The following is an 18,846-nucleotide window of genomic DNA, read 5'->3' as shown; positions in this document are numbered from 1 at the left end:
TGCAAAACAAAATGAATTTAACTTAAATCTTTTCCTAAATAAGACCATATAGAAAATTAAATCAAAATGGATGATAGAACTAAAAGAGTCATTATTATAAAATATCTATATGAAAGCATAAGACAAAATCTTAGTGACCTTGAGTTCTATAAAAATTTCTTATCATTACTCAAAAGGATGAGCTATAAAAGAAAGTATAAATGAATTGGAATTATTAAAATTAAAAACTTTTGCTATTCTGTTATTTGAATGAAATGGCAAACCTGGAAGAAAATGTCTGCAAATTATATATCTAACAAACGATTTATCTCTAGGATATAAAAAGGACTTTTCCAACTCAATAACAAGACAAACAGCCCAATTTAAAAGTGGGCAAAATATTTTAAGGGAAACATCAACCAAGATGATATATAGATGGCAGAAAAGCATAAGATTCTCAACAGCATTAGTTATTAGGAGAGTGTACATTTAAAACCACAGTGAGATACCACTTCACTCCCACTAAAATGGATAAAATTCATAGGAATAATCATACCCAATGAGGGCAAAGATATGAAGCAAATGGAACACTTACATACTGCTGGTGGGAATATAAAATTGGTACACCACTTTGGAAAACAGTTTAGCAGTTTCTTAAAAAGTTAAATATACACTCACCATATGACCAAATCATTCATTCCTAGATATTTATACAAGATAAATGAAAGCTATGTCCACACAAAGACTTACATATAAATGTTCATATCAGTTTTATTTGTAATAGAAACAATACATTTTAATCAACACATGAATGGATAAACAAATTTGGTTATTATATATACAATGAAATACCACTTAGTAATAAAAGGAAATGAATATAGATACCTATAGCAACACAAATAAATCACAAAATAATTAGCTAAATGAAAGAAGACAAGAGTGCCTATTGTATGATTCCATTTATACAAAATTGTAGAAATTGAAACTAATCTATGACTGAAAACAGATCAATGGTTGCCTGTGGATAGGGGAAGGGTGTAGGGAGGGATAGTTGGATGACAAGGGGCATAATGAAACTTCTGGGGGTAATGACAATGTTCATTATTCTTTTGTAATGATGGTTTTAAAGGTGCATATATATGACATAACTCATCAAAATCTATTTACTGTGTGCTAATTATACCTCAGTAAAGCTGGAAAATACATTTGAGGACAATGGGAGAAATTTGAAAATAGGTTGGCTAAAAAATATCATAGAATTAGGTTGATAATGATAATCCAGTTATATGGGAGAATGTCCTTATTTTTATGAAATGGATGCTCAAGTATTTATGAGTATAATGCTATGTCTATAAACTTACCATCAATTTTTTAGGAAAAATGTACATATACATTGTTGAATCAAGGTAAAACTTATATGTGTGTTCACTGTACTGTTCTCTTAGTATTTCTACATGATTAGGAATTTGTGTAATTAAAATTTGGGAAAAATAATATTGCTATATTGTTTTATTGCCCATCCTCCTCTTCAAAGAGAGAAACATTAAATTTATTGTACTGGAATGTAGGCAAATCTTTTCTGGGAATTTCTCCAGGGAAAAAAACATTCTCTATCTTTATTGCCCAGGGATATAAATAAATCTGAGCACACTGTCTGTTGATGTCCAGACAATAAGAAACATGAGAGATTCATGGAGAACTATATTTGAACACAAGGCCAGAGACAATCACTCATAACTATAAAGAATAACGATATGAAATGAAATTCGACTGGTATGAAATGGATGGAGATGACAAAGACATATTATATATGCAATAATTGATGCCCTTGAAGAAAACTGGATCAGAAAAAAAATGCATCAGAAAAAAAGTTTATAAAACTTCACTGAAATGAAAAGCTTGAATCATGATTGCAACAGCTCATTGTAACTAAAATTAATTCACAAAAATCAAGACCAAGGCATATGTCTCTAAAGATCCTTAACTTCGAGCATAAAAAATTATATGGCAGAAAGGTACAAGAAAAAAAGAGAGATTAGTCTAAGACTTCTCAATGGCATCACTCAATTTTAAAAGAGCAATATTTACCAAATTTTCAGGAAAAGGAAGTAATTTATCAATCAGGGTTCAATCAAGGAAGTGGATTCACTATAATTATTATGGAATAAGTAATTTTTATATAAATTCGACCATGCACAATTGTGGGAATAGCTAAGAAAGTAAAGGTATAGAAAGGGGAGATGGAAGATTAGAGAAGTCACTAATCCAGCCCTTTTGAAATGCTGGCATGGATAGGTAAATCCCAGCTTGCAGGCAAATCTGAGAAGCCAGGCACATCCAGCTGCTGAAGTGAGACTGTCAAGGGAGAGCTTATAGAGAAGTCTGTGAAAAACTGTTGCCTTTGTGGGCCTCAGCCAAGCATCTGGTGGTTGGCCTGACCACTGTGGTCAACAGTGTTGGGAGATACAAAGAAGGGCTGAATACTGAATGGAAGCGAGTAAGGAAAAATTAAAACTTTCTGGGTACCTCTGCATCTGTCCTTCACTGTATCTAACATTAAACTTGTAGAATAATGATTGCTCCTTCACTTTGAACTCTCAAATCTCATGCAATCTCTACTTCTGGCCAACTCTAACCTGGAGTCAAATAGAATTCTTGAAAATGCATTTCTTTGATATGCGCCCAGACAACAGAGTAATACAGCCCAAATGATCTAGTATTTTTCTATCGAAAAAGTTTTGAAGTGAAGTAACAATACTAAGTTCAGCAATTTCTTCAGATTTGCTCAGTTTTTTTTCTTTAGTTAAATTAACTTTGAAAATAATATTCATCAAAGTTAACAGTGAACTCCTTGTTACAAATTCCAGGAATCAGTTTTCCATCTTCATATGAATTGATCTCCAGTCTGGACAATTCTTCCACTGTGACATTGCTTCCATAGTGTTTCCAACACTATCTTCTTTGAGCCTCTTGCTCACCTGTAAGTTTTACCTCTCTGGCTGCTTCTTCCCATTATCCTCTATAGATGAATCCCTCTTAACCTGGTCCTCAAATGTTGGTAGCACAAACCTTGGTCCTAGGCCTGTGTTTCCAGTTACCGAATAAATTTTCTTCAGGTAACTAGATGAGACTAAGATACCACAGACGAGCTCTCAGATCCTGCCATTTGATTAGAATAATGCATCTACTTGCCAAGGAATGCCTTGGAGCTACCAGAAATTTGGAAGAGAGGCATGGAACAGTTCATTTCCTAGAGCTTTCAGAGGGAATCTGGCCCTGTAACACCCTGATTTCAGACTTCTGGCCTCCGTAACTGTGAGACCAAGCAATTTCTATTGTTTTGAGCTAATATACTTCTCATGTCAAATCTGTGAGGTAGGTACTACTGCGAACATCCTTTACAGCTGAAGAAATTAGGACAAAAAGGTTAACTAAACTGCCTAAGGAAACATTGCCAGTAACTAGTAGAGCCAGGATTAAAACCTTAGCAGACTGGTTCCTGGGCCCATCTACCTAACCACTATGAAAACTACCTTTTCATATTTTTAACAACATTGCTCCTTGTGACAAAAAAGTTTAAAAATAAAAAGGTGTGTATATAAATCTTAATAAGAAAAAGGTTGAATAAATTATTGTATATCCATCCCTATGAACTATCATGCAACAAAATTCTTGTTGAGTAATAAAGCAAGATGCAGAAACAGTTGTATGACATGATCCTGTATTTGAAAATCAAGGAAGAGGAACATCTGGGTGGCTCAGCGGTTGAGCATCTGCCTTCGGCCCAGGGTGTGATCCTGGAGTCCTGGGATCAAGTCCCACAACGGGCTTCCTGCATGGAGCCTGCCTCTCTTTCGCCCTATGTCTCTGCCTCTTTCTGTGTCTCTCACGAATAAATAAAATCTTTTTTATTTTTATTTTTTTAATTTTTTTAAATTTTTATTTATTTTATGATAGTCACAGAGAGAGAGAGAGAGAGAGAGAGAGAGAGAGAGAGGCAGAGACACAGGCAGAGGGAGAAGCAGGCTCCATGCACCGGGAGCCCGACGTGGGATTCGATCCCGGGTCTCCAGGATTGCGCCCTGGGCCAAAGGCAGGCACCAAACCGCTGTGCCACCCAGGGATCCCAATAAAATCTTTAAAAAAAGAAAATCAAGGAAGAAAACAATCCATATATAGCTTCTATCTGATTATAACATGGGAACATATATGTCTATATATATAATTAAGACCACAGATTAAAACATTAAAGTGTTCATAGTAGTTGATTAGTACTGGTTATCTGTTGGAGATGAATAGTGGAGGAGGAAATTCAATAAATAATAAATATATTAGTTAGCTTTTTCTGGGTTACAAGCCACCCAAAATTTAGCACTTAAAACAAACAATACTTAATTCATGATTCTACCAGTTGTCTGGGATGGGTGGGATGGAAGGCAGAGCTTTTCTAGCCCAGGCCAGTGTGTTACTAATCTATTACTATGTAACAAGTTGCCTAAAATTTAGCAGCTTAAAACAACAAATATTTATTCTCTCACAGTTCCTGTGGGTCAGGAATTCAGGTGAGGTTCAGAAGGGTGTATCTGGTTGAAGGTCTTCATAAGGTTGCAGCCAAGCTGTTATTTAGGGCTATGGTCTCATACAAAGGCTAGACTGGGAGGATATGCAACCAAACTTATTCACTTGGGTCTCTCCATAGATCTGCCTCATGAGATGGCAGCTGGCCTCCCCTAGGGTGAGGCATCTGAGAGAGTACCCAAAAGGGATGCCACAGTTTCTCTGTAACCTAACCTTGGAAGTGACATCTCATTAATTCATTCTATTTATTAGAACCAAATTCACCAAATCCAGCTCAAGCTTGAGAAGAGGATTATACAAAGGGTGTGGATACCAAGAAATGGGGATCATGCAGGGTCATCTCAGATGCTACTGACCACAATGGGCTTTAACAGGGTTGGATGGCTAGTATAGCTTCATTTGCATGTCTGGCAGATGAAAATCTGGTTGGTGTAGGGAACCTCAATTGGGATGGTTCATCTCTATTCCATCACTGCTCCATGAAGTCTGCCATTATCTAATAGCACAGCCCAGGCCTTTTCACACTTGTCCTTAGGATTCCAAAGAGGAGCAAAAGTGGGCAAACCTCAATGTGCAAGCACTTCTCAAAGATCTGCTTGTATCATATTTGCTAATGTTCCATTGGCCAAAGAAATGGCCAAACCCAGTATTTTTTTTAGGATTTTATTTATTTACTTGAGGGAGACAAAGAGTGCGAGCAAGAGAGCACAAGCAGGGGGCAGCAGAGGAAGAGGTGGAAGCAGACTCCCCACTGAGCAGGGAGCCCAATGAGGGGCTTGATCTCAAGACCCTGAGATCATTACCCAAGCTGAAGGCAGCCACTTAACAGAGCGGGGGCTAAAAAAAAGGGAGGAGGGAACAAAAAACAAAAACCAGACAGAGCCACCCAGGTGCCCCTGGCCAAACCTAGTTTTAAGGGTTAGAGAAGTGGACTCTATCTCTTGATGGATGAAGTAGAAGAGTCACATTGAAAGGGGAGCATATATTCTGATGTTAGTGGTCTAAAGGAGACAATCTAGATTCCTGGCTTCTGCCCAGGATGTAGATATCTGGAAAGAGCATAGGTCCCATTCTTGTAATAAAAAAAATGGGTAATCTACAAAATCATAATTTTTGAACTTATCAGAGAACTATGATCACAAAGCAACCAATTAGCTTGATACATAAGACAACTGCTTCAATCCTCAACAGGAAGTTGTCACTGGGTCACTTGTGGCAAAGCAAGAAGGAAGATGGGTCCACTATACCAGCATTAAGATTTCAGCATGAAGTTTAATGAAGTTCTAAAGGCTGAGTGTGAGATAGTACGAAAATAGAGAACACCTGAGAGCTGGAAACCTAAGAGTAGTTGGCCTTCACTTGCAGGCTCTTTTCTACATACCTCCACTGGATGCTTACAAGAAATAATAGGGGTAGGGAAAGAGACAGGAGAAAGCCTCTCTCAGTGATGTAGGCCTGCAAGGGGACAGCTGCAGATAAAGAAATGGCACAAAGCCCCAGTGGGACCCTACTGCCTTACAGAGCAAAAGCCTTAAGCCACTGGGGGAAGTGATGTAAACCCAGTTGCCTCCAGGACACAGGTGCAGATCCATTGTGGCTAGAGAAAAGGGAAAAGGAAAAAAAAACAACTTCCATTCATGGGGGAAGGGCAGTTAATCATCCTGAGTTGAAACCATTAAAGACCTTATACCAATGGGGAGGAGCAAGATCACTGAAAAACCCCCACCCTGAAGACCTAGGGATATAAGGCCTGTCTAAAAGTGAGGTTGGCCCAGGACAACTCCTGACCCCCTACTCATCTGGTCACCAAGAACCAAGTAATAACAGCAGTCTACTACTAAGAGAGAGACAAGGGCATAGAGAGAGATCTTCCCTGAGTTGCAGGCACACAGGAAAGGCCTAAAGGCAAGTGTGGTATAAGAATATTGAGAAAAATTATCTTGAAAACCATTGCCTGCTCTAAGCCCAAGGTAATACTTGAGAAATTTGACATCTATGGTACAATGAAGATACCATAGCAGCAACAAAACCTAAACCCAGACCAAATTCTGACTAGATGAACTCACCCCCTCCCTCCTTAATGATTTATAAGAAGAGCCGTCATAACTATGTCCAGGAATAAATATTATTTACCTCAGTTTCTACTCTCCTACATACAACATCTGAAATTTGGCCAAAAATTATTAGATGCAAAACAGAAAGAAAAAACAGTCCACTGTAAAGAGACAGAATAATAAAAAAAATCCAGACTCAGCTGACCCAGTTGTTAGTACTATCAAATAGGGAATTTAAATTAACAATGATTAATATGTTAGGGAGGATGGTGGGAAATGTGAACAACAGGTATGAACAGATGGCGAATTTCATCAGAAAAATGAAAACCTGAAGAGTCAAATGGAGTACTAGAAATAAACAAAACATAACTGAGATGAAGAATGCCTTTAATGGGTTCATCAGTAGACCTAACAGAAGTAGGGGTTAAACAGATTGAACAGGGTAGGGGTCAAAATCCATGAACCTGAAGATAGGTTAACAGAAATTATTCCAACTGAAACACAAAGCAAAATAAAGATTGAAAAGGGACACACATAGAGGGATGGTAGAAATTTGTAACATTTTTCTATCTAACACAATCTATTTTCTGGTCATTAATTATTTATATTACCACACCATGCAAAAATATGTTCACCCTCATTCCAAGACCTCCAAACTTCTCATCCCAAATTGGCATCAGGCTCAAATCCAGGACCTCGAGTCTGAACCTGCATCAAGGTTCAGATGTGGCTGAAGCAGAAATTGGGTGTAATTTCTCAGTTTCTTGATCCAGAGACCTGTGAGCTAAATGACAAGTTATATGACTATCACCACCCCCCCACACACACATTCAACACACACACACACACACACACACAATGGTGACATAAGGATTGGTGAACTGCAGTAGATACCCTCATTTAAAAGAAGGGAAGAATAAGAGGCACATGTTAATCACTGTTCCATAACAATTCTGAAATCCCACAGAGCTAATGTTGTCAGGTTTCCCCTGCCCACTCCAGGGGCAGATGTTTCTGGATTGGGTCACAGTTCTATCTGGGAACAGCTTCCCAGTCCATTTTAATATATTGTTCTTGGGTTTTCTCTTTGAGACATCTGTCTTTTCCCATAAGAAACGGCAGCTGAGTAACTTTCTCTGCTTGCTTCATGTTCATAGACGTTAGAGAAGGTAGTCCAAGGCTGCTTTTCATTTTGGACTGTTTCAATTCCTTTAAGTCCAACTTGGAGGTAGTAAAACTCTATTAGAAACTTTATAGGTGTTTGTGAATCTCATTTGTATTTACTCCATGCCCCAAATGCCACATTAACAATTCTTTTTAAGACAGGCCCCTCTCTACATCAGCAATGTATCAGGGTGCTGGACAGACAGTGTCATGAAGTTTTTAGAAACCATTTGGTTTAGCTGAGAGAGTCTCCCAAACACCAACTTAAATATTTCACACATTTTAACAAAGGGTCTTAGAGCCGCATCCATGATTTGATCTCTAACCTGAGACCATTTTTCACCTTGAGAATATTCTGATGAATGGAGAGACTGGAGGGTGTGAGGAATAGTTATTTTCCAACCCAGCAAGTCCTGGCTTTTTTGTATTTCTTTTTAATTCTCTGCTTGTAAATGGTACAGTTATTTCTGTAGTTCATCTCTCCTTTGGTACCTTGCCATATGCGGCTTTTTAGAAGCAAATTGGTATTTCCAACATTCTGTTGGAGATATCCTTAGCCAGATCCACAAGTTCATTTGGTATATTCTCTATCTTCTCACAGAGCATGGTGACTATTTTGCTATTCTTTCCTTAGTAAAAAACATGAGCTGCCATCTTTTCCAGCCTTTCTTAACAGTTTTCCTCATTGTTTCCAGTTTCCATCTGCCACCCAGGCCCAAAGCTAATGCCACATGTCTTATGTTTTGTATAATACCCCCCCACACACACAAGTATACACTTTTAGGTATTACTTAGCATTTTCTGTGCAACAAACTACCCAAAGCAGTAGCTTAAAACAATTATCATTTTATTTAAGTCATGATTCTCCAGGTTGGCTGGGGTAACTGGTATGGCTCTTTTGGTGTGGGCCAGTTTGGTTGGGGCTGGAGGTTGAGGACGGTCTCACTCTCATGTCTGGAAGTTGATCTAAGAGGCCTCATCTGTGCTGGCTTATCTCTTTTACATGTGGTTTCTCATCCTCCAGCAGAGCACTCTTGAGTTTCTTCACATGAAGATCTCAGAAAGAGCAGCAAGGGAAGACAAGCCTCAAGACACACTTCTCTCCAGCTTCTTGAATCTCTTTGCTAATGTACATTGGCCAAAGCAAATCACATGGCCAAGCTCAGGGTCAAGGAATAGAGAGAGCTCTACCTCTTAATAAAAGAAAAAAAAGTAACATTTCAAAGGGGTATGCATAAAAGGTTGGGAGAGGTCTGTGGCTCTTTTGCATTGTAGCACAATGAAAAAAAGATAAACAATGTTGTGGAAACCAGTATGAATAATAGGATTAGAGTTATGTATTAAAGTAAGATTGTATTTGTAGATGTGTGTGTATATATGAAACCATAATGGCTTTAAAACTGTGGAAAGATATTTGACAGACACAATTATATTAAATTCAAAACAATAATTTCAATTCAATTATCCCTCCTGTGGTGCAATGTCTTCTGCCACAAACACCCTACAGAACTGAGAGTTGGTCTACACATCAAATACATTCTTCTGTTCTTTCATTTTGTTGCCACTTTAAATTGCTTAATATAACACAGTACACAGGACTGTCATTTATATACTTTTGCTCACTCCATTTATAAAGAATTTGATAACAATTTGCCTTATAATACTTTCTACAGGAAAGGTTTTCCTAATGCATCAAACTGACAGCATTTTTTCCAGTATGAGTTCTATTATCTTTTGTGAGGCATGTAAATATGAAAAGTCCCTTTTATTCTGTGCATTTTGAGAGGATCTCTTTTGAATAATTTTTCTCATGTCAGGTAAGAGAGCCTGATGAATGCTTTTTATCATGCAGTGTATTCATATAGGATCTGTCTTGGATGGACTTTATAATATACACTAAGACCTGACTTCTGGGATAAGGCTTTCTCATTTTTAAGAAACGGGTACTTTCATGCATGGATATTGCGATGCATACTCAGAACTGATTTCTGAGTGAAGCCCTTTCCACAGTCACTGCATTTATAGGGTTTATCTCCAGTATGGATTGTCTGGTGTTTATTGAAATTTGACCTGTCAGTGAACGCCTTCCCACATTCTGCACACATGTATGGTTTCTCTCCTGTGTGAATTCGCTGATGTACTTTGAGATGTGGTTTCTTGGAGAAAGATTTCTCACACTCAGGACATTTATAAGGCTTCTCTGTAGTATGAATTCTCTGATGTGTAATTAACTCTGACTTCTGGATGAAGGCCCTCCCACAATCACCACAAACATAGGGTTTCTCTCCAGTATGAATTGTTTGGTGTTTATTGAAATTTGACCTGTCAGTGAAGGCCTTTCCACATTCGGCACATATGTAAGACTTTTCTCCAGTATGAGATTTCTGGTGAGTATTGAGATTTGACCTGTTGGTAAAGGCCTTCCCACATTCAGTGCATATATAGGGTTTTTCTCCTGTGTGAATTCGCTTATGCATCTGGAGTTGTGACTTAGAAGGGAAAGATTTCCCACAGTCACTGCATTCATAAGGCTTCTCTCCAGTATGAATTCTTTGATGGGCAATCAAGTGTGCTTTTTGGATGAAGGCCTGCCCACATTCAGTACATATGTAAGATCTCTCTCCTGTATGAATTCTCTGATGCATCCTGAGCGTTGATTTTTGGGTAAAGGCTTTCCCACACTCACCACATTTGTGTTGTCTCTCTCCAGTGTGAATTTTCTGATGTACATTGAGGGCTGAGTTCAGGGAGAAGCCTTTCCCACATTCACTGCATTCATAGAGTTTTTCTCCAGTGTGAGTTGTCTGATGTCTAAGTAGAGAGGACACCTGGAAAAATGATTTTCCACATTCATTGCATTTATAGGGTTTTTCTCTAGTATGAGTTTTCTTATGCATGATTAATTCTGAATTCTGGATGAAAGCCTTCCCACATTCAGGACATATATATAGTTTTTCATCTCTATGAACTCTCAGATATATACTGAGTAGTGGCTTCTGTGTAAACACATTTACACATTTGCTAAGTTCATGAGGTTTTTCCATAGTATGGATTCTCTGAGGTGCAAAGAGGTGTGACTTCTGGGTGAAGATCTTCCCAAAATCAGTACACATATTTGCCTTCTCCCCAACAGGAAATTTCAGATTGTGACTGAATGCTTGTTTGAGACTGAGGACTTTTCCACACTGATCACTTTCACAGAATTGTACTCCTGTACGAGTATTTTCATGGTTAGTATAAGAAGAGCCCTGTGTGAAAACGTGACCATGCCCCATATTTTTATCAAAGTTCTTTGTTGCATTGTTTTTACTAGGAATATGTAAGTCTAAATTATGCCTAAAACTCTTTCCAAATGAGTCACATTTCTGGGGTCTTTTCTGTGAAGGAATACGATTTGGGCTTGGATGAATAAATTTTCCATGGTCCTTATTTTCAAAATCCCACTCTGTATTCAATACTTTCTTATTGATGAAAGCAGAATGACTCAGAGGTTTACTCTGTTTTTCCTGATATCTTTCTATCTGTTCAGAATCTTGCCACAGTTCTTCTAAAATGGAATACAATGAATCGTCTCTTGTATCTTCACCGTCCATTTCATTATGAAATGAAGCTTTTCCAGAAATTCTTTTTTGTGGGGTCTTAATCCCAAACCTCCCATCTAAAAAGAGAAAGAAAAAGTAAAATTGACACAAAGAATAGATAACAGAGGATTAAAAGGTACACATAAGGGGATCCCTGGGTGGCGCAGCGGTTTGGCGCCTGCCTTTGGCCCAGGGCGTGATCCTGGAGACCCAGGATCGAGTCCCACATCGGGCTCCCGGTGCATGGAGCCTGCTTCTCCCTCTGCCTGTGTCTCTGCCTCTCTCTCTCTCTCTGTGACTATCATAAATAAATAAAAATTAAAAAAAAAATAAAAGGTACACATAAGCTAATCAAAATTGAATACAGGGAAACTGGTAAATATGATGATGATGACCTCAGTGATGACAAGAAAAACACATATAGCACATACAGTGTGCCAAGTTCCTGCATAACATTTATGATGTTCCAGGTATTACTCTAATACACACACACACACACACACTCAATCCTTTCAAAGACCCTTTGAGGTATTTTCTATTATTAATCCACCTATTATAGATAAGGAAAGTGAAGCTCAGAATAATTATTTATATAATTTGCCCTAAAACATAGTTATTAAGTGTTGAAGGCTGGAGTTCAACATAAGCAATCTAGTTCTATTTTGGTTGGAGGCTTGGATATAACATAGACTGAAGATTAAAAAGACAAAGGTTTTGAGGGAGAATATCTGTGGAGAGAGTAGGTTTGGAGGGGATGATTCAGTCTAAGTTCTCATTAGCCTTTGATTCTAAATCCTCATTAATCTTGTTCCTTTTTACTTGTTAGCAGCAATACCAAATTAATGCGATCAAACAACCAATTTAATTTGCTAACAGAGTAGATTCTAAAAGTTCTCATTACAAAGAAAAAAACACTTTTTCTTTTTTTGGTATCTTTATGAGATGGACTATAACTAAGCTTCTCCTTTTTTAAAAGATTTTATTCATTTATTCACGAGAGACACACAGAGAGAAGCAGAGACATAGGCAGAAGGAGAAGCAGGCTCCCCATGGGGAGCCTGATGTGGGACTTGATCCCATTACCTGGGATCACGCCCTGAGCCAAAGGCAGAGGCTCAACAGCTTAGCCACCCAGGTGTCCCTGTAACTAAGCTTCTTGTGGTAATCATTTCACAATGTATTTAAGTTAAGCCACTATGAGTACACCTTAAACGTATACAGTGATATATGTCAATTATATCTCAATAAAACCAAGAAAAAACTAATTTATTCATGTCTATAGGAAAATACTGTAGTCATAGCCATCCTGACCTATACAAACAATAAATAGCTATTTATACTCCAACTCTCCATCTAGGTACAATTGTTTTCTTGGACCTGAAAATATTTATATTTAATAAAGTAGCATGAAATCAGAGAAAAAACAAGGTATCTGTGGTAGACTAAAAGCTGTCCACTAGAATCTGTTCCACCATCCTTTTGTATTAACAGAGTAGTAGCCAGGCATATAGCTGCCTAGTCATATAACATCTCTCAGCCTCCTCTGAAAACTGGTATGGCCACATGACAATGTTATCATCAACAGAATGTGAGAGAAAATGATGGGTGCCATTTTCAAGCCAGAGCATGGAGACAGCAGGCATGTTTTCTCTACACCCTCTTCTACCTTCTTGCTGGATTTGGCAGTAACACAGATACAAATATGCAGATGCCACACACACACACACACACACACACACACACACACACAACCCCAAAGAGATGGTGGGGTTATGTTAATGGAAGGAACCCAGAATCTGGAATAAACATGAGCAACGAAGTGTTCCAAAGGCTGTGATATTAGAAACTTTATATAAGAGAGAAGTAAAATTCTTTAGCATTTAAGTCACCATCTTATAATCTCCTTATTACTGCAAATAAGTTTTAATTAATATACTATTTTCATCCAGAGTGGGGATCACAGATTATTTCCATTACCAGCATAATGCATGAGGTGTATTAGATTCTCGATAATTTTAAAGTGGAGAAATTACACATTATTTCATTAGCAAGAGATGTGAGATAGAATGTTCTGAGTCATCAAATCCAGTTTTCCCCTGTTGGTCACTTTGATATTGTATTCTAGATACATATCCCATCCAAAATCTCATCCTCTTATTTTTAAGTTGCATTTTTATTCTCATGCACTTGGCTTTAATTTATTCTGTAGATATTAAGAACTGGATTCCTAGGCATGGCTTCAAAAGTGGTTCTGCTTTTCACTTTAACTTATAAATATATAGAGAAAGTATAACTTATGGATAATTAAGTTAACTTCTAAACCCCTCATGTATCAGACAATGTTTAGATCACCAGTACCAATTTTCATTGTAAAAAATCTGCTCCTGCGGGGGGGGGGGGGGGGGGGGGCGGGGAGCCAAAGAAAAATCTGCTCCTGCAAAAATAAGCTCCTCTACACCTTTCCTGAGCCCACAGATTCAATGAACAGTATATAAATGGAGAGTCAACAGTCTAGATAACAGCTGTGTGTGCAAGCTTGCATTCTATTTACCACTCCAAAAGTCCCGTTTATTCTTAAATCAAAAGACACATTCATGCCCTCTTCCTCCATTTAGCCTGCTTAGCATTTTCTTTTGTGCCTTTTTTGTGCCCCTTAAAAGGTATTCATGCTTCATTAAGCATTTTTGAGTCTTTTACTTTGAAAATTAATCTGATCATATTGCTACTGAGACTTTTTTCCCCTAAATTTCAAAAGCAGACACCTTCTGTGCTATTCATTTTGCCAATCATTTTAATAGATTTCTGTTATAATAGAAACACAATACACAAGCAGTAAACTTTTAATATTTGTTTTTTTAATATTTGTATGACTTTTCATTATTTTTACTTTCCAATTATAATCTATGTCCAATTGAAACCTCTCAGTCAAGTTTTTAAAAACACTCTGAAATATAGCAAAAAACTCTTAAGATCTTATCCCCCACAAACTCAATTAGTTAATAGTGCTAAGTATTTCCTTCATGCTTAGTGTTCAAATAATGAAAATAAGATAGAGGCTCTTGTTTTCAGGGACTTTCAAAATTACTAGGGGCAGAAGTATCTGAGAGATAGAGGAAGAGAAATGGAGAAGAGCAATGAATTTGCCATTCCATGGGATAGATGATAACTTTAAATGAAACAAAATTAAAGCGTCTATTACTTTAGGCAGAACACAAGATAAAGATCCTAGATGCAGAGATAAACTTCATATATGGTAGGCATTAAAGGCAAGGTGAAAATTTGAGGAAAGCATGAATTAAGGAACTGTACAGATACAATTTTATTTATTTATTTTTATTATTTTTTAAAGATTTTATTTATTTTTTCATAAGAGACACACAGAGAGAGGCAGAGACACAGGCAGAGGGAGAAGTAGGCTCCCTGTGGGGAGCCCGATTCAGGACTTGATCCCAGGACCCCAGGATCACAAACAGATACAACTTTAAATGGAAATACATGGCCACACTGGTCATGTGTTATATAATACAGAGTAATTGTAAGTTTACTTTATTAAGCTGATGCCAAAGATAATGGCAATGTTTTAGGTAATGAAATATAGCAGGAGGATTTAAGATGAAGTAGATACAAGAATAGAATCTGCAAATCTCATTAGGAACAGAATAATCCAAGCATAAGAAAATATACATCTGTTTTTGGGTGGTGCTAATAGGAATTAAGATGAGAGTACATCTGAATAGTATTCTTTAAAAAAAAATAGGAATTGCAGAGTAATTAGAGAAGATAACTAAGAGGGAACAAACAAGAAAACAGCAGAATCTGACAGAATTTAGAACATGAGGGTTCCTGGTTTGGGCAATGATGATGCCAATTTTTCACATACTAGTAAGGATGAATAAAGTAGAATATTCTATGAGAATTGTCTAATATGCAGGTAAATGTCATACTAGAACCCACTTATAATATACCAACTAGTGGTGTCAATATAGAAGTCATCAGAATACAAATAAAAAGCTTAAGTGTTCAGAATGGAAGACTCCTTTGAGTTAATTACTATAGGAACAAATACCCAGAAGATAGTAAACAGCACCCATAACCAGGGGTATCTCAATGGGGGTAAAGCCTCCATGGAAAAGGAAATGAGCAAATTAGGTGCAAATCAAGAAGAAAAAAATGATATAGTTAGAAAAGACAAAATAATCGGAACAAGCAATTCACAGAAGGGGAAACCCAAATGGATAACCAATATTAGAAAGAACAAGAAACAATACTACTTCACATTCATTAGATTGGCCACAAAATAAGAAATCTGGATAATTCCAAGTGTTGCCATAGATGTAACGAAATGGGCATATTTGTGTACTTCATGTATATCTCAATGATCGAGTAGTACCATTTCTATATAAATATCCCCAAGGAAAAATCTCAATGGCTTGTAAGATGTGTATAAAAAATTCTTTGTTTTGTTTTTTTTTTAAATTGAGGTATAGTTTCTACATAGTAAAATGCAGATCTTAACTGTAGAGACCAATGAGTTTTTAATATGTATATATCCATGTAACCTCTACCTAAATGAAAATATAAAACATTTTAATTGTCCCACAAAGTTCCTTGCAGCTTTTCCCAGTCAATAACTGACTCTCAGAGATAATCACCACTCTGATCATAGGCCATTAATCATTTATCACCATAGATTAGTTTTGCTTGTCCTTGAACTTCACATATATATATATATATATATATATATATATATATATATATATAGTATTCATCTGTATACCTGGCTTTTCCGTTCAATACACTTTTCTGAGATTCATCCAAGTTCTTGTGTGTGTCAGTAGCTCTTTCTTTTTCATTGCCATGTATTATCATATTATAAGAAAATAGCACAATATTAACCCATTCTCCTGCTGATGGACACTTGGGGTGTTTCGCATTTTTTCGCAATTATGCCAATGCCAATATGAACATTCTGTACATTTCTTTTAGTGGACATATATATTCATTTAAGTAAATGCCTAGGAGTGGCATTGCTGGGATACAGGAAAGCCATACATTTAGCATTAGTAGATACTGCCTGTTTCCCAAAGTGGTTGAAGGTATTTACATTCCTACCATCAATGTATGTAAATTCCAGTGGCTCCAAATACTCGAGTAAGTATTGATATTGTTAAGTCTTTCTAATTTTATCCATTCTTTTATATGTATGTATCTGTGTAGGGTTGTCCCACTGTGGTTTAATTTTCAGTTCCTTGATAAGCAGCGATGCACAGCATTTTTTCTTTTTTAAAGATTTTATTTATTTATTCATGAGACACACACACACACACACACACACACACACACACACACACACACAGATAGAGAGAGAGCGGAGACACAGGCAGAGGGAGAAGCAGGCTCCATGCAGGGAGCCTGACGTGGGACTCGATCCCGGGTTTCCAGGACCAGGCCCTGGGCTGAAGGTGGTGCTAAACCGCTAGGCCACCCGGGCTGCCCCAGCACTTTTTCATATATAATGACCATTTATTTGGATATTTCTTTTAAAAGTACCTGTTCGGGACACTTGGGTGGCTTAGTGGTTGAGGCATCGGCCTTCAGCTTAACATATGATCCCGGGGTCCTGGAATTGAGTCCCACAGTCCTGCATCAGGCTCCCCACAGGCTGCCTTTTTTTCCTTCTGCCTGTGTCTCTGCCTCTTTCTGTGTGTCTCTCATGAAAAAATAAATAAAATCTTAAAAAAAATAAAAGTACCTGTTCATATCTCTTATCCATTTCTTTTTCTACTGGGTTGTCTGCCTTTCTCTCTTTTTTTTAATTTTTATTTATTTATGATAGTCACACACAGAGAGAGAGAGAGAGGCAGAGACACAGGCAGAGGGAGAAGCAGGCTCCATGCACCGGGAGCCCGACGTGGGATTCGATCCCGGGTCTCCAGGATCACGCCCTGGGCCAAAGGCAGGCGCCAAACCGCTGCGCCACCCAGGGATCCCTGCCTTTCTCTTTTTGATTTCTAAGAGTTTTTTTATATATTCTAAATATAAGTCATTTATCAAATCTATGTATTGTAATTATCTTCTCCCAGTTTGTGGTTTCATATTTACTTTCTTAATATCTTTTGGAGAAGTGTAATTCTTCAATCTAATATAGTTCCACTTACTATCAAATGAGATGGGAAGTGCACTCTCTCTCTTTTTGTCTTCAAAAGAACTTGAATAATATTGGTATTATTCTTTCTTTAAATAAGAGGAAGAATTCACTGATGAAGACATGCGGGCTGGGAGCTTGTTTGTAGAAAGATTTTATTTATTTTATTTTATTTATTATTATTATTTTTGGATTTTATTTATTTTAAAGATTTTATTTATTTATGGGGGGGGGAGAGAGAGTCAGGAGAGGGGCAGAGAGTCAGGAGAGGCAGAGGGAGAAAAAGAGAGCTCAAACAGACTCTGCACTGAGTGCAGAGCCTGACAGTGGCTCGATCCCTTGACCCCGAGATCATGACCCAAGCAGAAACCAAGACTCAGACACTTAATTGACTGAGCCACCTAGATACTCCTGATATTTTCATTATCATTCTGCTCAAAACATTTTCTAATTCCATTGTGGTTTCTTCTTCGACTTACGGGATATTTGCTTGTGTATTGCTTACTTTTCAAACATTTGGATATTTTCTGGTTGTCTTCTGTTCAGTTTTAATTTATTTCAATAGTAATTAGAGAACATTTAGCATATGATTTCAATCCTTTCAAATCTGTTGCAATAAGTCTTATACCCTAAAATTGAGTCTATTTTGCTCAGTATGCACATGCACTTGAAAAAATGTATATTCTATAGTTGTGGGATGCAGTGACTTATGGTATGTCAATTAGGTTATATTGGTTTATCAAGTTCAAATCTTCTATCTTTTTTAAAGTTTATTTGAGAGAGAGAGAGATAAAGTATGAATGGGGGGAGAGGGACAGAGGGACAGGGAGAGAGAGAATCTCATGCAGACTCCCCACTGAGTGCAGAGCCCAAGGTGGGGCTAGATCCCATGACCCTGAGACTATGACCTGAGCCAAAATCAAGAGTCAGACACTCAACCGACTGAACCACCGAGGTGGCCCTCAAATCTTCTATATCCTTAAAGATTCTTTCGTCTGTAAATAGACAAAAATTAGTTATAGAGATAGGTATGTTAAACTTTCCAACTATAATTATGCATTTTGTCTATCTCTCCTTTTAGCATTGTCAATATTCACTTTATATATTTTGAAGCTACATTATTAAGTGCACAAAAATATAGATTTTTAATATATTCCTGTTGAACTGAAGTTTTATCAATTTCAGAGAAAGACAGTACATTGTGGAAGATACAAAAAACATTAAAACAATGATAGAGGAATATTATGAAAAAACCACATGCCAAAAATTTGGTAACATAGATAAAATGTACAAACTCAAATAATCAAAACAAGAAGAATACTAGAAAATCTGAATATTTCTATAT

At 37.3% G+C, this 18,846-nt stretch overlaps 1 protein-coding gene across 1 annotated transcript in view; it reads right to left on the bottom strand.

Moving 5' to 3' along the window:
* Positions 1-725: 725 nt before the first annotated feature.
* ZNF81 (zinc finger protein 81) overlaps positions 726-18,846 on the bottom strand; it is a 36,294-nt gene continuing 18,173 nt past the window's right edge. The window contains 1 exon segment of the mRNA XM_035711767.2: positions 726-11,433. Within this exon segment, the coding sequence (XP_035567660.1) occupies positions 9,725-11,433 (1,709 nt within the window). The 3' untranslated portion in view covers positions 726-9,724.

The sequence above is a fragment of the Canis lupus genome, chromosome X (genome assembly GCF_003254725.2).
Source record: "Canis lupus dingo isolate Sandy chromosome X, ASM325472v2, whole genome shotgun sequence".
NCBI lineage: Eukaryota > Metazoa > Chordata > Mammalia > Carnivora > Canidae > Canis > Canis lupus.
Note: the sequence above shows the minus strand (reverse complement) of the source record. Positions and strands in the feature narration are given on the sequence as shown.